The following is a 27151-nucleotide window of genomic DNA, read 5'->3' as shown; positions in this document are numbered from 1 at the left end:
TCTTCTAGTTACAGATGATTCTTCCGGATATTCGTTTTAAAACTCATTATTCCAACCAGAAGATTGTAGGGGATATGTAAACGTCTTTTCTCCCTATTGAGAATTCTTACAAAGGACAACAAACACACAAATATAATGGTGTAGGTGAGTGTGTACGTTTAAATTTGTTTACAACTGAGTGAGTTTCACATTCATGTGCGAAATGTGCATCCGTTCAAAGGAATTTATCCGTTATATGGTGTATTCCACCACCATCACATATACCGTCTATTCCATATGTTTTGATATTTGTGTATTTTTTTTTCCTTCTTTCCAATGTTTATGGAAGTCGTCCCACATCCTTGCATTTAAGTATTTATACAACCATTATTTTAAGTTTGAAGTTATGAAACCTGCACATATATATTTTTGTAGTCAAACGATTTAAATCATTTTGTAAAAGTATAAGAACTTAACATCATCAGGTTACGATTCTGTAGCGGATTTCAAGAAGTGATTTTCATAGCATTATTTGAGATGAAAATCTAAATGATTTAAATATACGAATTTCCAAACTCTCTCAAAGGACCAAAGGGAATGTGCAGGTCGTTTGTAATAAAATTCTGACAATACCAAAATCTTTGCATTCGATTGCATATGTAACGTTTTCCACAGCTATGTGCGATTAAAATGGACAAACGAATCAAGCCGCCAATCGATTATACAATAAACCATTATTTAACTTTTGTTAGTATCCTCCTTACACATATTTTATCAATTAATCGCAAAAAGCACCGAACCATTTAGTAAGCTCATACCCTCGACTGCTTTATTACTATGCTGTTAATACCATTATACTAACACCGAATATTAATTACACTATCTGTAGCTCGAATTTGTATTTATTCTCTATGGGGCTGGTACAAAAAGGTTGGTCAATTGACTAGCTATCAATAGCCAATCAATTGCTCGGAAAAGAGCGATATATGAGATCAATTTCAAATGTTGATTGCAATCGCTCATATTTTGGTATATCTTAGCCTGTCGCAAATAGTTTATTAAAAAATATATAGCATCTGGTCCAAGATAACATTTCACACCTAAGTATTTAAATATTAAGTACAAAATTAAATCCAAATTTACTTACCTCAATCATTTGCATTAGAACATCGAAAATCAATTGAGAACTACTCTTGTAATCCACTCCCGATTGTCGGGTAAAATATTGATAATTGCGATATGCAGTGTTGGCAGCAACACCACTCAAATGTTTCGATACAACATCGGGTGATGGGGTCGTTGATGTTTTTGAGCCAATAACTTCTTCCGTCATACCGCTATCACTATCATCAAACGATGATTGACGCGATGTGGAAACCATTTCCATTTGTTGCCATATGAAATTCAAATCAAATTGATTTGCTCCAAAATAATGCGTACCAATTACCGTATCCGTCTTCAAGTTACGTTCCAAATTGCCATGATAGAAAACATTCAGCGGAGATATGATCAACTGAATTTCATGCAATTTCTTGAGGCTGAAAGGAAGAAGAAGAATAGAACAATTCAAAAAAATGATTTAATTAATTTTTTCCTGGGAAAATAAATTGTTTGTTTTAATATTAATTTCGACATGTTGCTGTTTTTGTTGTTATTACTGATGAATACATTAAAGTGTAATTAAAAAGCTTTTCATAAAATTATATCTCGACAAAAAAAAAAAATTTTAATGGGTAAAAAGTTTTTCACTTTTTTCAGCAGTTTTTTCGTCGGTTTATTGTTTTATTTCGAGGAAATGTAATAAAACTGTTTTGCAGCACAAACGTTAGAATGTTAAACCAGTGAGATATGGCGGGGGATGTTAAACAAAATTGTCCATTTTGTAATTTTAAAACAAAGGTTGGGCAAAAAATTCATATTTGTGGCGTTGATGACGAAATGTAACTATTTTTGGGTAAGTTGTTTGTAAAATGAATATAATATATTGTTTTATATAGGAATTAGAAATGTAGGAATTAGAACTTTATATAAAATAACCTAGTCTTTTATTTTCGCTACTCATTGTTAGGCACTGCTTCTTATCATAACATGTTTAAAAATTCATTTTGTTGTACAGCTTTATATTTCTTAACGCGAAACGCGTCGCATAATGGTGGGTACGTAGGTTCTTCTCCTGACTTTCCTTTTCATTGCAAAACTTAGATCATCAAGCTCGACTCGAAAGAGTATAAATAATCACTTAAAATTACTTTCAAATGATCACTGCCCTTACAAGGCAAAATTCAAATAACAAAAATTAATTTTGATTATCGATATCCCCATTATCTAATCCTATAACATATTTTTAATTCTTAATTTTAGTCATCATTCACTCATCAAAACCTTATATAGTAATTAATTTGTATACATTCCATATATAAACATACCAATTTGTTGCAAATACTCTGTGCAAACTAAAGGACGTAACTAACCTTAGATGATGTTAGCAACAAAATTTGATCAACAAAAAGTGTTAAAGCATCTGTTGTTTGTTTACGATCATATCCTTTTTTACATGTTGTTTTTTTACTTTTATTATTATTTTTAAACATATTTGTGTGTGTTTGAAAGAAGTACTGTTGGTATGTAATTTTTGATGTTTTCATCTACAGAATCAACAAAAATAAGCAACAACAACATTTCAACGTTGTGTGAACTTTGTTGGTAAAGTCAAAATAAAAACAAATATTTTTATATAACCACATACATATATGGGCAATATTGCCAATTTTTTAACATAGCTGAAGCGGAGGTTCACTCCTTTATAACTGGGGAACTGCTTAAGTATATGAAATAAAGTGAATAGTTTTGGGTTAATTGATCTGTCGTTGCAAACTGTTCATGATATTGGCCTCCAAACTTTATTTTGGTGGAAGCTGTGTCTACTTTAATGTAAAAAAATGTGTAAAAACAGGTTGAGGCGAACCAGTTTTTTATGTTCTCTATCGATTTGTGACTAAGCCACTCATTGCACGGTCTTCGTGTCAAAATAAAACTAGAAGCCAACAAAATGGGGACTACGTCCCTTATGTATCATTTTTCAAAATTTTAACTGCATCTACCTTTAAATGATGCTGACATATTGAAGCTCGATTTTGAGTGTTTTTTTAATTTTACTTCTAGCTTTAAAATCTTCTTCGTGAAAATCCATCTACTACAACGGCGGGAACTGGCCTTCCAAAAACACGAAATTTGGCAAAAAATGTTTTTGAAAATATCGCGGATTTATTTGCGTTTTCTGTGTATCATTTCCGCTTCAATAAATGACCTCATACGGATTTTGATATTTTTCGAAAAGAGAACTTTAAAAACTTCAGCCGAAAGAGAGATGTACGCATTTTATCTCAAAAATAGATTGTGCTGGTACATCCATGGTTCTTAATGGACCACATTGAAATGGTATAGATCGATGTATTTTTTTTAAGGTGCACACCGAAATCGGATGCGCGTTAATGGCATATGGAGATTTTGGAAATTATTCGCGTTTTACAATTTTTAGGGTACTTCAATGCAACGTGTGGCACATCTTAGCCGTCAAATGAAATTTCGCAAAATATATATGGATTGGAAGATAAACATCAACGTACTTGTGTGATTTTGATATCATTTGATTCACCATCGTGTTTAGATTATGTAGATATGTTTAAATTAATTGTTAGGTGTGTGTATGTCATTAATATAATGAAAATATTGAGGTAATCTCCTATATTTTTATTATTTTTCTCATATTTCGCGAGGATGTGCAACTTTTTCGCGATGATTATAATATATGCATATTCTTATTTTACGGATGAAGATATATATCAACTTTTTTGGTCAATATAATAAACGGCGTAATTTTAAGATTTTTTTCTTATGTCCAAAATTAAAACCTCGATAACTTTTGCGCGCATCAACCAAAAATTTGATCGCGAACGGTTTCGGAGTCAGAACATTTTTCTCTATATGTGTACCAAAAATCATTGATGTGCCACAAAAACAAAAAAGCTGATTTTTTGAAAATGGAATGTTAAAAAATTGGCAATATTGCCCATATACATATACTATGAATATGTTTCGTGTAATAGATGTTTGGTGTAATTCCTGTTACTGTTGTTTTTTTCCATAACATCATTTACGAGATTAACATCAACAACATCAACTTGATACCGATCAATCCGATTGACCACTTAAAAACAAAGTTTGTTAAAAGTATATTTCTCAATAAATGAATTGAAGTGGATTTTGAAAATGATAAGGACTTAGAATTATAACACATACAAATGTATATCAAAAGGATTATTTGAATTCGCAGTAAATGAATTTTGTTTGCTTTGTGATTAATTTTTTGAGTGGTGAATTTTTTTATTATTGTTATATAAAATATATTGTTAATATAGAATTATAAATAGATCGGATTTATTTTGAAAATGTGATTTGTATTTTGGGAAATCGAAATGACAAAATGAAAGTAACTTAGTTTAAAGAAAATGCGTCCCTCAAAATATTAAATTATAAAATTATTGGTAATGCTATATATTGGCCTTGAAGGCTTTTGTATTATTGATTTGAAGGAACAAATAAATAATGATATTTTAGAAAAAAGGAAAATATTGAACATTTTGTGTCAAAATTAAAGAACGCCTAGTTCATTAACCCTTTGTGGCCCAATGTTGCCCACAGGCAACAAAATGTTTTAGATCTTATATTTAAAATGCTGCTAGTAGATATATACTCTTTGGATTTCATATGTCAAGTCCTGATTATGGACCAAACATATCACAAGAAAAATCTAAAAAAATTCAATTTTTTCGTAAAGTTATTAGTATTTTAATATAGAGAAGAGGGCAAAAATGTGAACAGTACTAATTTGTGTATACAGTCCAAATTATTTAAATCGCTTCGTATTCGAAATGTACAAATTCTGCCATCATAATTATTATTAATTCTTGTAAAACAGAATATATGGTTTTCTTGATATTGGGCTTTTGTTCTATGATTACGGAAAAAAATTCGGGGCTCAAAGGGTTAAAAAAATTGAAAATTTGCTGGTTGGAAATGCGACGTAGCCCTACAAAATATTGAATAAGCCAGATCCGTTTAATGGAGGCAATTCCAAGAATTAAACCGTTATAAGCCGCTTCCATTACAAAACATCATCAATGCTATATCGTGATTTCAGCAGACATGGTTAAATCGCTATGGAATTATACTCTAGTCAAAAATAATACAAGTTCGCCGACAAACATTTCGACGTACTTTTATATTCTCCGACTCCTTCTATGTTGAAGGGAAACAGCTTGACATTGGCATTCTGAAAATGTCATCAATTTGTACACAATACGAATTAAAACGACTGCATCATCCCGAAATCAATGTCTAGCATAATTTGCATTGTTTTTCCATCATATATTATTTTCCCCTTCAGAAACATTTTAAAATAAAAATTTAATTTCCCTAAAATACTTTTGATCTCAATAAAGGAAGTGTCATAAATTAACCAAAGTTATAATGAACAAAAATTCACTCATTAGACACTGATCACAAAATAAAGTAAAGAAATGCAGCCACGAGGGAAAGGTGTGCACTTGAAAGCAGCAGCAACACACAAACCCTCAACCTTACTAAGGCACAGCAATGCAATTGTAAACGACCCTGAAACAATTTCGTAGCAAATATCTACCTAAAGCCCCTGCGAACCCACCCACGTTATAGGTTACACACGTTGTCGGTGGTTTGCCGCGGTGTTAGCGGTGGCATTGCCACGCAAAATACAAATAGTTTCATAAGTAAAACGTTTTGTATTCCATTTCCGTAAAAACGACACCTGTTTAAAAACGCAAAAAGGATTGCCGCTTCACTGTTCGCACACACACAGTGAAGAACAATGCCAATGGCGGCAACAATAACATAAGCGACAGCAACAACAAATAGCAGTTCAGAAGGATGTTCACTTCGTTTGCAGTTTTGTGAAAAGCCCTTAAGTGCCATAATGTTATCTAAATTGTACTCGTAACATTTAAGAGAGCATGAACAGACATTCTTTTGAAAACACACACACACACACACATACAAACTCAGCCATTCAACATCATAGATTTGGCAAGTGTGCAAATGTCTTTTAATTTCTTTTCTTGTGCACCAAAAAACAAAAAAAACTAATAGTTTTTCATTACAATTCGATGTTACTTTTAAACTAACAGACTAAAAAAATTTAACGGAGGGTGATGTGACAAATTTTTGTTAAAGATAGACTTTATCTACAGTAAATATTCTACAAAAATTATCAGTAGATGCTCATAATACGCGAACCCAAATACATATATAATTCAGAACACAGAATATATGGTAGACTATGTTTGCTAGGAAAGGGGTCTTTAGACGAACTATATATATATATATATATTTTAATTGAACAAGAATACGTTTAGTCAGTATATAGTCGAACGGACGAACGATCAGGTGATAGATTGCATAACTAAACTTGAAACTGTCGTGCAAATTCTAATTTTGTATGGTCAACATAAACTAGTAAAAACGTCGTTAAGTTCGACCGTTATTTGGAGGCTATACAAATGCACGACAATTTTAGCGAAAAAGAAACCAGAGTAAAATTACAGTGTCATTTGTCAGGAAGGCTAAAGGTATTTTGTCGGCAAAAATCTGTTGGGACCCTTATAGGCTATGCCAAAAAATTGTCCTACGTTATAAATGTTCTGTAAAGATTTAACTTTTTGTTGCTTTTTCCACTTTTCTGAAAATGTTCATACCACCTACTACATAATATCCTACCACATCCTCGAATCAAGGTCATTTATATAATTACTATACACACGTACATACACGGACGAACATTGTGTGTCCAATCTACTTCACTTTGGAAATGTTTTATGAATGCAGCAGCACTACTTCATTCGCACTTACCTTATGCTATCACAATTAATACGATTCCATCGTGTCGTGTGATGATAGAGTGAAAGTTTATTTCCCACAATTGGAAAACTTTTGTAGGTAATTAAAAGTTCCATAATGGCTTCCAAGCAAATACTGCGAATTTGAAATTGTTCTTGCTGGTCCACCATATTCTCGTCGTAAACTTTATTGATCAGCAGCAGGAATGTCATAAAATATTCTTCAAATTGTTGACGTGTTGTAAAACCAAAAATCGACAATCTATAAAAACAAGCAGAAGAAATAGAAAAGAATTTTGAGACAAAGGGAATATTAAAAAAAGAGGAAATATACATTTCAAGAAGTCAAAAATTGCAATGAGATGAGACCAGCAAAAAAATGCAGTTCAAAAGTATTTGCAAATTTAATAGCTAATATAAAAAATAGGAAAAAGAGAGGAAAGAAAATATAGAAATGAATCAGAGAAAAATATATCAATGTCAAAAGGATACGCGCTACACTAGTCTGGGTATATATTAGAATTAATTCAATACTGCAATTATAAACAAGCAATTATAAAATGCATATTGTATTCTGAATCCACCAATTCTTTTTTAATCTGAATCCATTAATATTTTTAAAACATTTTCAGGACGTAATTGCCAGATTTTTCTTTGGTATAGCTTTAATCGGATATAGAAAATATGTTGCCTTTCCCAATGAATGTATAACTGTATGAAAATTAAATTGTCGACCTGGACCGATTTTAAAACAAATAGACAAATCCTGCCTTACAAAGAGCCATAATTTACATTCTTTTAATTGAAAACTATTATGGTCAAAATGTCATAATTCGTATGTGCCCTGATTATGACATGTACTTATGGAGTAGTGCTATTTAGATACGAAAGAGTGCACAGTCCCAGTATATTTAATTTCTCAATATAACTCTGTGTAGTGTAATGTAACAGTCCTATAATAATGACACAAGTATGCACGCCTTATTATAGGTCACTAAAAGCGAATTCTTCTTCAATTTTTCACAGATACATTTTTTCAAAATTTTCTTTCATCTCTTTATCTCCATTAATGCGTAACACTTTAAACTTGTTCGTGGTCTCACCATTGCTTCACTCACTGACTTACTCACATTCACAGTGACCAGAGTTAACGTTCTTACCTTCGGACAAAGCTCTTCAAAATATCGACATCACTTAGACTTTCAATTGGAATAATTGGCAACATTGAATTGCTGGTTACCATAGCTGTGCCACCGGTGACCGATTGATTTCTATGATGGGATGGTGATGTTGATGGCGATGCTGCAGCACTTGGTGGACAGGATAGTAAGCGTTGTTGTTGTTGCATGATTTCCAAGGGTGTTACGGCTGTTGCATAAAACAGATTCATTCGCAATGTTGAAATACCAATCGATAGCAAAACATCCTGCAAAAAAAAGAGAAAAAACGAGGACGGTAAACAAAAACACATACACACAAGTAAGTGTGAGTAAGTATAAAAAACACATGTCAGAAAAGGTAATGACGATAGTGTAAGTGTTGTTGTAGGTGTAGTGTTAAATTAACATCAATATTTCATGAAAATACTTTAGTATTCTTTTGGGAATAGTTTGGGTTTTTTTTTCTTTCACATATTCATTTTAACAAATATTTGTGAATCACACTGAAATATGTAGTGATTTAATATTGCTGAATTTGTATTTATAAAATTAAAACTATATCATTTCCAAAATATTCTTAAAAACATAAAACAGGGGACTAAAATTAGTCCATAAAAATCCATGAATACTGCAATGAAGTACGCTTGATGAAATCGAAATTTATAAAACGAATATTTTTTAATCCACAATATCGCAATTATAGACATCAAAAAACGTACTTTATAAAATAGAAGATTTTTTTTTAATTCTATATATCCTGATTTTGGTTTGTCTTCGAGATATGCGGTACACTACAAGAACAAATATATTTTATGACAGGAGTTAATATAATATCGATTGTATACTGGTGGAAGAAATGCACAAGGAAGACCCGATCTCATGGCATGCCTCATTTATACATTTAGTCCAAGTCAACAAATTTTTGAAATATAAATATCAAATATTCTTGTTCTTATTTTTTTAAATCAACTATACACGAAGAATATTGTTTCTCTTTTATTTTTTTAACTTGAATTAAAATCCACAATTCTTGAAATATACTTTTTTTACTCTATGACCTTTAAATATTTGTTTTACACGATTCTTGATAAATATTTTTAATGAACGATTCTTGTAAAACCACCATTCTTTAATTTTAAATTACACTTATTTAATCCACATGTGATTTAAGATAATACTAATAAAATGATTATGAATTAAATCTATATATATAAAAGAGCTTAGTGTTAAGTGAGTGAGTGAATGACTGACAGATCATCGCCCATACGAAACGGCTAAAGCTAGAAGCTTGAAATTTTGGGTGTTGGTTGGTGTTGGTGTGTAGGCGTGAGATAAGGCTGGGTTTTTGGAAATTCGAACTAGAAGGGTACGAAAAGTACTAAAATGTACCAAATATGGTACCCTTTGTATTAGGCGAACGGGAAGAGCTAGAATTCTGAAATTTGGAATGTGGGTCACTGATGTAAAGTTAGGAAGATTACAAAAGCGTTTTTGAAATTCGTACTAGAACGGTACGAAAAGTACTAAAAAGTACTAAATGTGATACCATTTGTATTTGACGAACCGGTAGAGCTAGACCTCTGAAATTTGGATTGCTGGTCGCTGAGTGTAGGATATATGTATCAACGGGTTTTTGGAAATTCGAACTATAAATATCCGAAAAGTACTAAAATGTACTTAATTTTGTACAATTTCGTACCATGTGAATTGATAGAGCTAAAAACTTGGAATGCGAATTAGGGATGAGATGTAGAGTCCATTTAAGGAGATGGTTTTGGAAGCGTGTACTCATGTGTACGAAAAGTACTATATGATACTATATTTGGTACAAATTTAATTTGGAGATAAAAATCGAGCTGGAATCCTGAAATTTGAAATTAACATTACCGTCGGAGTGTAGGATTGGGAATGTACGTAGTTTTGGATTTTTTACCCAGTTTCAGTAATTTTTATTCATGGGTACTAAATGGTACTAAATTTGGTACAATTTGAATTTTATGCAAACCAATAGAGCTAGAATCATGAAATTTGTAGTCAGGATCACTGTTGGGGTGTAAGATCGAGATATGTAGGATGTTTTAACAATTTTTACTAATATGTACTAAATTTGGTATAATTTGAATTGTGGGTGAACCGATAGAGTTGAAATCCTAAATCTTGGATTTAGGATCACTCTGGGGGTGAAAGTTTGGGTTCAGTGGGACGTTTTGGAAATTCGTACTACTGTGTACTAAATTTGGTACAATTTGAATTGTGAGTGAACAGAAAGAGTTGTAATCCTGAAACTTGGATTTAGCATCTATGTTTGGGGTAAGTAAGAAGTTTTCGAAATTCGTACTACTGTGTACTTAATATCGTACAATTTGAACTGTAGGTGAACCGATAGAGTTGAAATCCTGAAACTTGGATTTAGGATCACTGTGGGGGTGTAGGATTGAGATATTTAGGAAGTTTTGGAAATTGGTACAACTATGTACTAAATTTGGTACAATTTGAATTGAGGGTGAATTGAGTTGGAATCCTGAAACTTGGATTTAGGATCACTGTGAGGGTGTAGGATTTGGGAAGTTTTGGACAATTTGACAATTTGAATTGTGAGTGAACCGATAGAGTTGTAATACTGAAACTTGGATTTAGGGTCACTGTGTGGTTGTAGGGTTAGGGTAAGTTGGAGGTTTTGGAAATTCATACTACTGTGTACTAAATTTGGTACAATATGGATTGTGAGTGAACCGATAGCGTTGGAATTCTGAAACATGGAATTAGGATCAATGTGGAGTGTAGGTTTGGGTTAAGTAGGAAGTTTTGGAAATTCGTACTACAGTGTACTAAATTTGGTACAAATTGAATTGTGGATGAACCGATAGAGTTGGAATTCTGAAACTTGGATTTAGGATAACTGTGGGGGTGTGGGTTTAGTAAGAAGTATTGGAAATTCGTACTACTGTGTACTAAATTTAGTACATTTACATTTGAATTTGGAATCATTATGGGGGTGTAGGATCGGGGTATGCAGGAAGTTTTATTGGAAGTAGAAGGGTACGAAAAGTACTAAAATGTACCAAATATGGTACCCTTTTTATTAGCGAACGGGAAGAGCTAGAATTCTGAAATTTGGAATGTTGGTCACTGATGGAAAGTTAGAAAGATGTGCAAAAGGGTTTTTGGAAATTCGACCTATAAGTGTACTAAAGGTACTAAACTTTACTGAATTTATTTCCTATTGTATATATATTGAACATATATAGCTGGAATCTTGACATTTTAAATAGAAAACATGTTGGGAAGTGGTGTTGATGTACGGAAATGGTTTAAGACATTCGTACTTATATGTATAAAAAGTTCAAAATGGTACTAAATTTCGTACTATTTGCATTCAGTTGAGTGTGTAGTAATGGAATCCTGATGATCGGAATTAGCTTTAAAAAATCGTAATTATTTGTATGAAAAGTACTTAATTGGTACTAAATTTGGTGGAAGTTGGATTTAGGTGAACAGATAGAGCTGAAGTCTTCAAATTGGGAATTAAAATAACTGTTGGAGTGTACGACTGAGGTAGATTATGAAATTCGTACTTTTTGGTACGAAAGGTATATATGGTACTAAATTTAGTACAATTTGGATGTTGCTTGAAAGGATAGAACTGAAACCCTGAAATTTGGAATTAAGATTTCTGTTGAAGATTGAGCTATAGAGACATCTTTGGAAACTCGTATTTATGTGTACGAAAAGTACTAAACGGCACTAGATGGATTTGGTTGAACGGAGAGAGCTGGAAACCAATAATTTGGACTAATGGTTGATGTTTGAATATAGAATTGAGATATGGATATGGTATGGATACTAAATAGTACTATATTTGGTACAACTTGATTACATGTGAACGGATAGAGCTGGACTCCCGAATTACTGTTGGAGTGTAGGATTGACATAGTTTAGGAAATGTTTAATTATAGAAACAAAAAGTACTAAACGGTACCGAAAACTTAGAAATGTGTGAACGAATAGGGCTGTATTCTGAAATTTTGAATTAATATTACAGTTTGAGTGCAGAATTGAGATATGTCGATAATTTTTTAAAATTCGTCATTATGGTAAATGGTAAAAAAATTTGGTACAATTTTGATTCGAGTTAACGGATAGAGATAGTAAACGTAAATTTGGAATTAAAATTACAAGATTAAGGAAGTATTGGAATTTCGTACTTATGGATACGAGAAGACCTAATTGGTACTAAATATGGTACAATTCGTTTTGTGCGAGCGGGAATCCTAATATTTGGACTTAAAAATAAGGTTGGAGTGTAGGATGAGGTAGTTTTAAAAATACGTAAATATCTGTACTAAATGGTGCTAAGTTAATACAATTTAGATTGGAGTGAAAGGATAGAGATGGATGGATTTGAAAATAAAATTACTCTTATAGCAAAGGATTGAGACAGTGTTGGAAATTCGAACTCATGAGTACGAAAAGTACTAAATATGGTACAATTTGGATCTATGTGAAAAGATATTGCTGTTATCCTGAAATTAATGAATAAAATTACTGTTTCAGTGGGAAATTGAGACAGTTTTAGAAACTCATACTTACGTCTACGAAAAGTAATAAATGATACAATTTGGATGTTGGTGAACGAATAGAGCTGGAATCTTTAAATGTAGACCTAAGGTTGTTATTGAAGTGCATGACTGAGGTATTTTTGGAAATTTGTACTTTAGGTACGACAACCAAAAAAATTGGTACAATTTGGACTTCGGTGAACGGGTAGAACTCGAATCCTGAATGTTGCAACTTAGGTTACTCTGGGAGTGTATGAAAAGTACAGAATGGTACCAAATATGGTACAGTTTAGTGAGCAGACAGAGCTGAAATTCTTAAATTTGGACTTACGATTGAAAGCAGGTTTGGAATATTGAGATTGGTTTGGTATATGGGTACGAAAAGTGCGGAATGGTTTCACACAGAGGTGAAATTCTTAAATTTGGACTATTTGAAAGAAGGATTGAGGTACATTTGGAAATTTGTACTTATGAGTACGAAAATCACTAAATTTGGAACAATTTGGACTATGGTGGAAGAAAATTCACTAAATTTGGAATATTTTGAATTTGGGTAACGGAGAGAGCTGGAAAACTAAAATTTAGAATGTTGGTCATTGACAGAGAGTTAGAAAGAAGGACCAAAGGGTTTTTGGTACTAAATTTAGTGGAGGTGACGGTATAGAGGTAGTCTTGAAAATGTATAATTATGTGTTCGAAAAGTTCTAAATGAAATTACATGTGGAACCTGTACGTTTTTGCTAAAGTGTGGATTTCGGAAAATAGTGCTTATGTGTATGAAGAGTACTTAATGGTAATAAACTTGATATTAAATGTACGAATAGAGGTGGAATTCAGAACTATAGTACAACGATTTCCATATGAAATATTTTATTATTCCTGTTCCGCATACGAAGTAGCGGGTACTTTGCTAGTTATATATATGTTAATATACGACAGAGATATGCCCTTTTACCTATACTTATTAATCGAATCAAATTTTCTATGATTTAATCTAAACAACATTGATGAACTATTTACCGTTCAAAGAAGAATTTTCAACATTTAATTAAAGGTACAAATATTAAAACAATATAATATTCCAGAGTACTTAAATTAAAAGCTTCAGAACAATTGAGACCAATTGATTATTAACCCTTAAAAAGCTAAACTTTACTAGATGTAGTGGTCATTACTAACTGATCCCGTGTTTCTGTACTTTTAATGAATATATAACGAATAATGTCAAGCAAACTTCTTTTCGTTTAAAAAATATAAACGAATATTTTTTTTTAATTCTAAGGGTTAATAAATTAGTAAGTGTAATAGTATTAGTTGTATCCTATAAAAAGAAATTGTAAAATTTTGCAAAACTTACCAATGAAATGAAATCAAACTGGTTATTTATGCCTTTGAGGTCTTGTGCCTCAGCATCACCAGTTCGGTTACTCGAAGTCGGACAAAATGTAGACGAATAGTTGTAGTTGTATTCACCAAAACTAATGCCTTTATCGTAGTTGCCAATTTTCGTTTCAATTAATTTTCCCAGAAAAATAGCTTTGGAATTGTATTTTGCTGTTAGCCAGGCAATATTTTCAAAGTTTTCTTCTCCTTCCTCAGTTGTCGCCATCGTTGCTTTGGTCTCCCTCTGCGGTTGATGTGGTGGCGTTGTCTGTACATTGTAATATTGTTGTTGATGTTTTTGTGGTTCACTTGCCAAGGAATGGGTCGTAGTGGTTGCTGTCGAAGACCTCAAAACATTTTTATATTTCTTGTAGAATGGTGTATTCTCCAATAGTAGAACGCCTGCCGAACTAACAACATCGAGCAGTGAGCAAATAATTGTATTTAGTTCACACTTTGTCAGTGGTGTCGAGGCTACTTCATCAGTATCCATTGCACTTCCTGAACCACCAACAACACCAGCACCACCACCAGCAGCTACACTGGAGGGTGCCTTTGCTAATGTCGTTGCCGCCTGCTGGTTCAGAGCACTCCAGATGAATTTTTGATGCAACAGTGTATCGATGCAGCGTAACCCTATGGTTAGGGAGTTCCTTTGTTCCTGATTGTTTAGCAGCAGAGGCCTATTGTTGCACAAGGCCACAACACGTTGACAACAGTAACCGATAAAGCGCACCAGGACGTTTACATGTTCCGGTCGCAACAAGTGTTCGCTTAAGAATTTATCAATGAATTTCGATTCGATGTAAATTAGGGCCGTCACCTCAATTTGTTTAATGTTTTCCATTAATGCGATTACAGCTTCACACAAATGTATGGGCAACGACAACGATAACGATGCCTTGCGACAATAACTACGACCATCAACATTGGTGGTGGAACCAGTGGCGGTGCTGGTGTTGGTAACTGTTGCTTTATTGTCAGTTCTGCCATTTTCTCCACCAATCGTTGCCTCAACGATACGTGTCATAAGCTGGGCGAGTGAAACTCGCGCTAATGGATTCGGTCGCATGTAGTGAATGTGCGGATTATATTGTATGCAATTATTGCGAAATGTTTGCAACATCGCCTGCAGTGCATGGGAAATTGTGTGCTTTAAAATACGCTCCGCATCAAAGTTGGCCGTGTTGAATATCTTTTGTAGCTTATTTTCCGATTGTATCTCCAAAAGGATTTTCACTATTTGCCCAGGATCATAGTTGTTTTGTGTCGAGAATTTAATTAACTGTAATGGTAGATAGAAGAACAAAACAAAAAACAGCAACAACAATATTATGAGAAATTGTATGTAAGCAAGCGTATCTGCAAATGACATTGCTAATGATAACAAGAACAACAATAACAATTCAAATAAATAGTAACACTAACAGAAAAAAACAAGTCGCATATAGCATCGAACTCCCATTTCCTTATATTCAGTGTCGTGCGACAAAGACCTTGGTACCATATATGGCCAACGAGTTTTTCTTTTGTTTATGGAAAATATCTCGAGGGGTATAGGACAATACACAGCGAGTGTCATGAAGAGAAGTGGATGGTGAAATTATATAAAGTTAGACTACGACGAATATTATATGCCCTGTCTTTCCTTTTCATTAAGCTCGACTCGAAAGAAAAAAACTGAGTTGAAATATTCTTTATTAGGAGTGTAGCTCTGACAATATTTGCAAAAATGTATAAAATATCGACTCGAAAGAAAAAAACTGAGTTGAAATATTCTTTATTAGGAGTGTAGCTCTGACAATCTTTGCAAAAATGTATAAAATATCCCCTATTTACGCTCTCTTAAACGATACTCTATAAAATCTGTCTTGGAAAAATATTGACATCAGAAAATCCCATATCCCGCCAGTAAAAATCGATAAATCCATTAATTTTGGCCAGTTACCTTATTATTTAAATATTCATAATTACTGTCCCATGAATTATTTAAAAATAAGTAAATTAAAATAATTGAATCGATTTTGAATTATAGACTTTCGTTGTAATACCTCTATACGTTTAAACTGTAGCGTAACCACTGTAAACCGATGGAAAGGCACAGACATTATACCATTGCCATGTGGGACACAGAAAATGCAATGGCAATGTGAAAAACATGTGCATGCATATCAAATGGATGATTATTCGATTGAGAACAAATTGCACATACTGAGGAGGAACGCCATTTCCTCCATTGTCTGCGAATGTTACGTATGAAGGATATTAATTCCAATATTAATTTCACAGCATGTATACGCACATGAGGTTGGTATATACATAGATATACTATGTAAGTATGTATATAAGATGATTCACATAATTTACAGTTCGGAACAAAAATTATGTGGAATATATAAATTTGAAAGTCCATTGTTAATTGGGCAAGGTCAAATCACATAATAATTAGTAATAATTTTCGCTTAGTCCTGATTGCTAAATTTAACACAATACCTCTTTTTCCCCATCCACTTCAAAGAGAGAGAGAGATAGGGAAAACAAGAATTATTGCCACAATGGGTATTACTATTTTACTCACCTGATTAAATATCCATTTCTCGTCAACAATATTGGAAGCACTTCCCAGCGGAGGAGTGCCATCATCATCGTTTAGCTCACAAGAATTTTCCAAATCATTTAAGCTGTAACACAAAAGAGAGACACGAACATTAAATGAAAAATCAAATAAATTGAACAAAAGAGAATAGGAAGAAAAGTAATCCCTCCACACCCCACAATACGTCTCATTCCGGCCATCATCATTTCAAGGAAATATACAATTCTAAAATTGAAATTATAATAAAAAAAAATGAGAGAAAGAAAGATTCACTTGAACAAACATAAAAAGGTTTCGAATCCATCCATCGAACTATCTATCGAACCTAACACAAAGTCAAATATAAGTATGCGTTCTTATAATAGCGCTCAATAAATAGTCGAATACAAACAGACACCGACAGACACACTGAGGCAGAAAAACGGACACTTAAATACAATATAAATATATGTAACTACAACTAAGTGCTAAGCTTTGAATACAGTGTGCAGCAGAGGTAAATGTATACGGTATTTTTATTCGACAATATTTGGATTGAGAGTTATGAATAGACAATTAAAATTGAAATTATAATAGATTCTATGCGGAGTCATAAAGGTATAATTAACCTATTTTCTTGAATAAGAGCATATGCATAAATACAAATATAAACATACATATTTAAATATCTGTATATATATTAAATATTAATAATAAAATATATACTCATATTAAATTTAAAAATGTAAAAATCATTATAAAAACACATTTTGTATTAAATAATAAATTACTTTACTCCACAATTGTTTCCCTGAATACTGTATTCACAAAAAAATATTTGTAGCTAACATAGAAATGGAATCAAAGTGTAATTGACTTACATCATAAATTGCAAATGTTCACTTGAGTTGAAGTGGTAGGATGACAACGATGCTGTTTCATCTACTGCCGCTCTTGTTGTTGCCCCTGATGATGATGCGGCAATTCCTTCCTTTGAGGTAGTCAACAATTGTTGCTGTTCTTCGTCTTCTTCGATTAAATGGACAAATGTATCGTAAATAGCATTTTTATCGTAAGTATCGGACGAATTAACGATCAAATGTCGAGCTAAACGCTCAATTTGCAATTGAAGTGGCCGTTTGTCAAACAAAGTTGAAGACGGCAACGTAGCAGACAAAGATGATGCGGACGATGATGATGATGTAGTTATTGTTGTAACAAAACTGTGTAGTTCATTCAAAATTTGCAAACATTTTGCAAAACGTAGTATGGAACATTCTTCAGGTTTCTTGCATAGATTTTCCACCACGCGCAGCAGAGAAATAATTGAATGCTAAGATGTGAAAAGAAAAAAAGTGAAAATAAATAAATAATTATTTTAAAATTATAAGTAAATTATGGGATAACACACAGGCTAATCGGACGGTATATGAAGTGATTTATATTTAATACTCTGTAAATTAGAGTAAATTCGTACGTAATTTAAGGTATATAAATTATAAAATTTTAATTGTTAAAATTATTTCACTATTAAATGTGTCCAAAAACACCACAATATATTCTATAATACGTCGTTAAGATCGTTCATTAGGAAATACTAATACCCACCAACATGAGGTGGTCACTTAAAATGTCTAAAATCGTTGGAGACCATTATATTGATACTATGTCAAAACATGGATCTATATTGTGAGGTGTTTTTTTATTCTTTGAGAAAACGAAATATCAAATTATATACACATAGGTTGGACAATTCAACTAGAACATTCCCAAAGTGAGTGAGACCATTATATAGGGGTAAATTACCTACATTACAATTTGTATACCAAGAATGTTTTTTACCCGAACTACTTAATTTGGAATACCATCGGCCGGAAATTACCTTAGGACTATTAAAGTGCGACAGTTTCCTTATCTAGAGGCAATATCAAAGCATTCACCTATATTTAAAACTGTAAAACTGTAGTATTCGGATATGGCCACGAAAATACTTTGAACAATACTGGACCTGTATATGGGGGATATGTTCAAAATATGAGTCTTTATTAAAAATAATCTGTAAAACGCTCGGTTATATCCGATTTTCAATATCAAGAATACTAGGAGCAATAGTAATATGTACGTCTACAATGTCAAAGTTCTACCTTAATTCTGCAAACTAATTACCCAATGTAATTTTTTCTTATAAATTGATATTTTATCACACAAAAATAAATCCACCCTTTTTTCAATTTAGCAATGACCAAATATCAATGTCAATAAAGAGAATAACATTATCATTACCATAGCATTACAGTAAGTAAAATACATAAATACAAATGCCATTGCAAATCAAAAACACAAACATGCACACACCTACAATTCTATACTTACCTTATTGAGTACTCCAATGTTCGTTAGAATCGTTGACTGGAACAGCGAACAAAACTCTTCGTCCACTTCACATAAATTGCAGACGAATGCAAATTGTTCAACAATTAAAATATTCAGAAAATTACCATTGAACAACTGCTGCACTTGTTGCAGGTTCCATTCCATCATTGCATGCGGCTAAATGTTATGGAAGCGAGAATAAAGAAAACGATGATGATGAAAAATAAAGAAGAACAAGACCAGGTACATTAAATGAGTTTTTAAGTTCATATTGAAACTAATTAATGAAGGGAAACAGAAGGGAAACAAAAACGTATATAACTCCAGATATAAACATAAATCTCATCCAGGTGAAGGTAGTTTTATTTAAAGTACATCCAAATCGTTAAACTACACTTGATTTTCATGATGCTGCCACTGCCATCGCTGCTGTCCTGTCTATAATGTTCTTGGGATGGGATTTACTAGATTGATTTCAAATCATTTAATGCACTTTTAAATAAAGCACAACTCATTAGTGTTCTAAAGGATGGTGAGTCCTGCTATACAATAAAAAAAAAACCAGCAATACCAGGTCTATGCTGCTGGGTATTTTTAGACACACTTCGTTGTGGAGTTTAAGGTATTGCAATGCATCGCACCGTATCATTAATTTATGTCTGTTTGATTTGTTGGTAATAAAGTTGTATAAGCAATTAAGGTCAATATCCATGTTCAAATGAAATTGAAGACGAAATTTAAACAACTTTAATAATTAAAAATACGAAAAAAATGGATATTGTGTATGGAAATGCACTTGTGTATGGAAATGCACTTATTAATATATTTCTTCCAGAAATATAGATTCAATATTTAATATATCAATTATAGATTCAATATATTTATCAATTATTATGAACTTGAAAATATTGTTTCAATCTCAATAAAAATTGTTGTTAAAAATACAGGCTTTCAAAAACAATCTAAATTAGGATTCACGTAATCAAACCCACTCCATCTCTATGTAACTTACATAAATGGAAATATTCTAATAATGTAGTACAATATACAATGAACAAAAAACAATAATATACTTACCACACTTTGTTGACAAATTTTATTTAGCAAAGCACGTCGAATATGATGTGAAATGTCATTGGATTGCAGACGTTGCAACAAGGCCAATGTATCCAAAACACCAACGGATTTTAACAACTCAAACAATTCCAATTGTAGCTGCAACATAACATTATCAATGTTGGCTGTGGCATCGTACGATGCTAATGATAAAGAGGAAGCCACACCACCACCTCCAACGCCACCGCCACTAGCCGAAATTCCTGTAGAACTTCCCATCGTTGCTGTCGACAAAGAAGAGCCCGAAAGTTGGGCACAACACGTCGCATTGGGCGGACAGCCTTGTGTCGAGTACATCATCAACAAATTATGGTATTCATTTAACAATCTCGATTCACAGCCATTTAGAATGGAACGCATGGAAACAAGTAGAAAATCATCGGAACGTGTGTTCGAACAAAGTTTGTTCAAAACTTTAACAAAATTACCAACTAGTCGACAGTATTGGCTGCTAAACTGATGGCTGTACGAATTTGAGTTGCGTCGTTGCTCGGCCAGTGTTTGAAGACATTCGAATAGGACGTCACATAGCACTGTTGGCAAGTAGTTGTACTCGTTTAGGCCACTTGAATTATACGCTGACGAGGATCCTGCTGATGATGATGGTGAATTGCTGGCGGAGAAGGCAGCGGCTGCCGCTCTGGCTGCTGATGATGTTGAGGGTTTATCATGGCCACCATCCGGCAGCCACTGCTGCTGAGAGCCGACACTGGCGGTGTTAGCGGTTTGCTGGCGTTGCTGTTGCTTTCGCTTCAACTTTTCCACTGCAGTTGGGTGATTTTTCAAATAGAGCTTTATGTGATTTACTAAATAAATTTCCTCGGTTTTGAGGATTACATTCGACAGGATAATCGTTGCATACGATAAATCACTAAAGTTTGTAACATCCTTTTTTGGTTCACATTTGTTATTGGTGTTGTAGTAGTTGTTGTGTTTTATTCATGTTAAGCAAATAACAGATACGGTGTTATCGCATGTTGTTGTTGTTTTTATTTTATTTAGAATAGAGCATCAATGTGTACATGTATGTGTTTGTGTGTATAACGTTCCTCGCCATAGCCCATGGCATCGGTAGTAGTACACCAATATTGTTTTGTTTAGCATTGCAGGACCATCAACAACACCACCAGGAGTAGAGGGTGTTTTGTATGCGACAGGAATTGTTAGCGTAGTTGTTGTTGCAGTTGTTTATTGTTGCATTTGCAGTTGATGTTGGCAAAATAAGGCATTACAACAACAACGACAGCAGCATTGTCGTTGTCAACCATTCACAGACACATAAACACCACAATGCATATTCAAGAGACCGGCCATCAAGGCAGCAACCAACCAAGCAGGCAGGAAGTAGACCGCAGGCAGGCAGTATTCCAAAAAAAAAAAGTTGTTCAAAGTTGAGGTGCCACCATTAAACATGATGGGAGGAGACACAACAAAACGACCGACCGACAGACCATCATGATGCAACATGAAATAAACAAAATGCAATGGAATACAAAATATTAATGGGAAAACATAAAAAGTTTGATCGTTAGAAAGAGTTAAAAAGTCCATAACTTTTTCTGTGTAAAATTTTTCGTAACGTTCGTTTGTTGTTTCTGTATCACAAGGTACGTAATAAATGTCCTCGTGTGTATGTACAAGGTGATGTGATGAGACCAATGTATATTTGCCTTGATTTTTTGTTTTGTGTACATTTTCACCATTGTTAGTCATCATGATAAAAGTGTGAAATATGTTTACATTTGTAATTATTTCAAAGTTAAATATAGTTGTCTGTATATATGTATATGCACACATGCATATCTACACATATGTATGAGTTTAGTCTAATATTTATGAGTCGAATTTGAATTGGAAATATAAACTAAATTCTAAACTATTTCGGCAAAACGTTTAAGTAATTTATAAAAAAACTAAAAACTTATTAAATAAATGAAGAGGCACAGTCAGAACATATTGTTCGTTTATTCAAAGAGTGTTATAACTTAAAAAAGTATATTTATTGGAGTTGAGAACTTATATAATAAAAACTCAATGTGTGACCATTTACATGAAGAGTGACAAAATTCATAAAAATCAAATATTGTGTTGGGGTTTAATATTTTCGATTATACATATATAGCTATTGTATATACATGTATCCCAATTATTTTCTTGCATTTTAATGCTATGTGTGTACGTCTTAATATTCACAATAGTTTCCAAAATTTTCTATAAATACTGTTTGTAACAATGCACTCCAATTATCTAAGTTTTTGTCATTGTAAGACCTTTCGAATGTCAATTTGTTTAGACTTATATATGATTTATATAAATAACTATGAACAGTACATAACAACAATTTTAAATATGTACATTCATAATATGAACTTACCGCCTCAATGATGTATTTCAATAATGCCATAAATTCTCTGCTATTACCCAGCAGATATTTGCTATTGTTTTTAAAGAATGTATCCAGCAGGCGGTATGTGTGCCAGTCTTGTATGCACAAACGATTTGTATATATTGATTGGCATATCATATTACACACTGTATCGAGATTTGGCAAACATTTTGTTGTCTTTTGTTCATGATGCTGCTGCCGGGCATTGCCTCCACCACCACCATCTACTTCAATATTGTCATACGATGACTGTTTTTGTTCTTTTGTTGTCATGATATTGGCATCTTCATTGGACATTGTAAGCTGTTGCAATTGCTCAATTAGCAATAGTAAGCAGAAAAGTTGTTGGCAATCTGAAGATTCGATGAATTTCTCCAACATTCCCAAAATTACTTCTTTCTGTGTGTCAAGTTCATCGTTGAGTGTTAGGAGATTTTCGGTAATGGTAGCCAATGAATTGGGGCCATCGACGACAGTACCCTGACGCAATAAACCACCATCACTATCAGAACGGCCGGCCAGCACATGTTCGGGTAAAGTCATTAAGAATATTTCATAGCTTAGGGTTTTCAAAGCCCTCACAGCCACATCACGTATGCTATAGTTGGCCAATAAATTGTTGGTAATGCTGATTATTTTTGGTATTGTTATAAGATTGCGTTCATTCTTTGCGGATAGTTTAATCAAGAAACGTATCATTGGTGTAATAATAAATAAACCATTGCTGAAAAACAATTGAAAAGAAAAAAATAAAGGGTGTATTCAATTGTATTTTGTTTATATTTGGATTGTTTGGAAACTTACCGTGCTATACCACCCTCAATGATATCTAAACTCTTGAGTATTTGTTCAAATATTACATTCTTGGAATCCAGACTACTATAGGTAACATTGAAATCCAATAATAAAATCAACATATCTAAAATGGAAGCTTGGACGCGTCCATTACACTTTAGGAATAGCTGTGGAGAGAAATGGTATATTATAAGAAAAGTGATTATATTTATTACTTTTAAACTAAAAACAATGTAAATCATACCTAAAAAAATATTTCAATTTTAAATGGGAAATATGATACACGTTGTATTTTTGTTAATTTTGTTGTTCCATATATATAGAACTATTTACATACTTCTAAATATAAAAAAGTTCCTTCCATTCTAGGTGTAATATTTTGCCCTAAATTTATTAAAATCCTATTAACTTAAATTATTCCCATATATATGAACTCCCATATTAAATTCACCAAGAAGAAGAAAACTATTCACTTACCGTTAAACAGTAGATAACCAATGGTTCAAATAGCTTAATATGCCTAGCCAGTTCTGTTTCATGTGGTGACTTCCAAGCATGATATTTCAGACCACTTGCAAATAACTCGGATAACAATAGATAATCGTCTTGTGGACTAACTGTAGAAGAATAGCCACTGCCAGCAGTACTGCTGTTGCCGAACACATTCACATTGCCGGAAAGTCCCTTTATGGATTGTAATTGTATTGTTGTTGATGGTTTTTGTGTAACATTTGCTGGGTAGGAGGATGTTGATGTTTGATTGTTTTGCATTGTTGGACAAACACCACCATCATCATCATGGTCTTGATTGCTGGTGTTGTTGCTGCCGAGACAACAATGTTGCTCTTTACATTTGGCCTTAAAATACGATTTTATAAATGCCGGATAATGGCCTTGTTTCATTTGATGTTTGTAAGGTTGTTGCTGTTGGTACTGCCTGTTGCCATAATTTCTGGCAAACAAATATTTCAACAGTTGTCGCAGACATCCAATGCTCTCTTCGGGTGCATAATTTATGACTTTGGTCAAGTACTGAAGAGTTTCTTCAATTAATTTCAATACTGGAACAGAGTCTAAGCTCTGAGTGCTGCCAGTCTGTCCCAAAACTGTCGTCGAAGACGACAACAACGGCGATGTAAAGGATGTTGTTGATGTAGTCGTCGTTGCATCCATTGCATTTTTGGCAATTCCTAAACCAGCTCCTCCTCCTCCGGCGCTGTTTATCGTTGTTGTTGATGATGCTGCTGACAAAGTTGCCTCATGCGGCAGCATTTCAATGCAAGAACTCAATGAGTTTAGACTTGTTTTCAAAAGGGAAATTAATTTGCTGCCAGCTTCCTCATTAATGGTAATCTTGATAAATTTGCAAAGACAGAGAAAGAGAGAGAATAAAACCAATTTTTAGAAATATAAAAAGAAAATAAATTGAATTCAAAATAAATTTGCCGAGACAAAAAACACATAAACAAAGAAAAACCCAACCAAAGGACAATGAACGCCATTATCATCATTACATCAACAATGACCTCCTTCTTCTGGGCTGGAAGTTCCGATTTTTGTTGGCTGTTGTTTAATTTCGACTTACCTTATAATTATCATAGGCACTTTTCAAAGTTTGATAGAGTTTCAGATAAATAGATTCGTTGCCAAAATAGCCCAAACTCTGAGCAATGGTCAATTCTTTGGCATTACCAAATATTTCGACTTTTTGGCTTTTGGCCATAATTAATGGTTTTTGATTGGTAAATATGTGATAGTAAATATTTATAATTTTCATTGTGTGTTTAAGCAGGCTTATTATGTGATCTCGTGGTATAGGCTGTTCGAAGACATTAGCATAATATATGGAAGAACCTAGAAAAATAAACAAGACAAAGTAAATGATTCGGAAACAAAAAATATTAAGAAGTAATAAATGGTCAATTAGTTTTGCGGTAGTGATTGATAAAAATGAAATAGGGGAAATAAATGCGATTATATTTATACTATTGAACTTAATCTTTATATTTCCATGTATATTTAAAATAAAGTTGCAAACAAATCTTTAATATATAGATTACCGAAGAGAAACCCTATAAATTAGAAATCGATGTTATTTATAACTAATTTTGGAAATATTTAATCAAAAATTTATTTCTTAGTATAAATAAGCAAAAAAAGTCCGAAATGAACAAACTACCTTATTTAATTAATGTTATTACTTTTAAAATGCATTTGTTTGTGTATGCTTCAAAAATATGTTCCAAATATAATATTTTTACTAAATCTTTTGCCAACTATGTTTAGTGATGTTGCATCGTTTAGTAACTTTACAAACATTCATATTCTGTTAAACTTTTGTAGCATTTTTTTTTCTCACTACACACACAACATAAACGAAGGCACTCTCACAATTGCACTACTCTACAGAGGAGAGAAAAAACACATTATAAAAAATCTAGATAACATATATGTACATGTATGTGCATACGTTGGTTGCTGTTCGTTAAACAGTTAAGAAAACCACTTGTTCATAATGACATAGTTAACTAACTAAAAACCATTTGCCATTAACAAAACTCTAAACCATCAACACTACAACGAAGTTTATCCTTGCGATTATTTAAATTTCTCCAAACACACACACACACCGACACACATACAGATAGAGGTTGGTTGTTACAATGTCTTGCATCAGCAAACCCACATACACATATACATATAGAAGTAGCTACACTACAGTCCTATACTGACAGTCATAATACCAAAGTTAAGTAAACGACAACGATTTCTGAGTAGATTGCACAAAACATAAATGAAGAAGCGACGAAGGTTTAATGTATATGCGATACAGTGCATCGGGCAGGAATGTTTGATAATTTAGTTGTGGTAAGTTCTGACGGGTAACATTTTTATACTATTAGACATGACCCTCATTTCAAAAGATGGGCATACCCTGGACATTTTCTACTCATATAATTTGTATCCCACTTACATATAATTAATATGGCTAAAACCTTTAACATACGGAAAATGGTTTGGGAACTTTATATGGGATTATGCTAAAAATAACATACACTGACAATTTTTATCAAATATGTTTTTAACCAAGAGCCCCGAATGTAAAACTACAGTTATTTCGGTTAAAAATTAAGCTAAGATCTTCAGAAAACAACAAATGTATCGTGGGACTATATTCGTGGGGCGAGACGCGAATTTGATTTCGGAGAGGGAGGTTCACCTCATCAAGGGTAAAATGAGATATGTGAGGAAATTCGAGAGAATTTATCCTCACTCTCTCCATCGCGAAATCGAGCTGGACAAGATCTCCCTCCCGAATCTCACTGCTCGCACAGAAGTAGTAGAATCGGCGAAGCCCACTGTCTCTGACAATGGTGCTAAGCCGACTTCTGACCTGAAGCCCAGTTCCAAGCCGAACCCGTGTAAGAATGCACAGGAAAAGGTAACTGAGAGTATCTCAAAACAGAATGTCACCCATAAGGGTGATCAACCTGCAGAGGGCTCTGTCTCAAAGCCCGATTCTGCGCCTAACGACAAGGGGGAGGCAAAAGCTCTGGGTGGTGGAAGTGGTGGAAGCAGGAAGAAGGGCAAGTCAGCAAAGGAACCATTGTCTCCTGGGAGAGCAGATGTCGCCCCAAAGAATAAATCTGTGAAGCGTATCCGCTCTTCAGAAGGTCCGCAACCCTCACCCAAGAAGACGATGACTTCTCGTCTGGTAGATCCTTCTACCTCTTATGCGGCTTGCGTTGGACAACAAACTGCGGAGAAACGACCAAGTACGGAGAAGGCTTCAACCTCCTCTGGAAAGGCGACCTCCAAGGCTCGTAGTCAACGACAGCGTAAGCCGTATGATAGCAATCATAGACAAAGCTGATCCTCAGGGTAATATCAGTGAG

General features: G+C 33.4%; 1 protein-coding gene across 1 annotated transcript in view; it reads right to left on the bottom strand.

Moving 5' to 3' along the window:
• Positions 1-27151, bottom strand: part of LOC133333280 (uncharacterized) — a 53437-nt gene that overhangs the window by 8035 nt on the left and 18251 nt on the right. The window contains exons 12-25 of the mRNA XM_061541594.1: positions 24841-25109; positions 24068-24608; positions 23733-23989; positions 23265-23422; positions 22449-23184; positions 20036-20962; positions 18959-19135; positions 17467-17918; positions 16589-16691; positions 14542-15295; positions 13985-14511; positions 8069-8334; positions 6922-7170; positions 1127-1517 (exon numbers count right to left, since the gene is read on the bottom strand). Of these exons, the coding sequence (XP_061397578.1) occupies positions 1127-1517; positions 6922-7170; positions 8069-8334; positions 13985-14511; positions 14542-15295; positions 16589-16691; positions 17467-17918; positions 18959-19135; positions 20036-20962; positions 22449-23184; positions 23265-23422; positions 23733-23989; positions 24068-24608; positions 24841-25109 (5807 nt within the window). The remainder of the gene's footprint in view (positions 1-1126; positions 1518-6921; positions 7171-8068; positions 8335-13984; positions 14512-14541; positions 15296-16588; positions 16692-17466; positions 17919-18958; positions 19136-20035; positions 20963-22448; positions 23185-23264; positions 23423-23732; positions 23990-24067; positions 24609-24840; positions 25110-27151) is intronic.

This window comes from Musca vetustissima, unplaced genomic scaffold, assembly GCF_032173495.1.
Source record: "Musca vetustissima isolate MV318-11 ecotype Yass unplaced genomic scaffold, APGP_CSIRO_Mvet_v1 utg3344, whole genome shotgun sequence".
Classification (NCBI taxonomy): domain Eukaryota; kingdom Metazoa; phylum Arthropoda; class Insecta; order Diptera; family Muscidae; genus Musca; species Musca vetustissima.
This window is presented reverse-complemented; position numbering and strand designations above follow the sequence as displayed.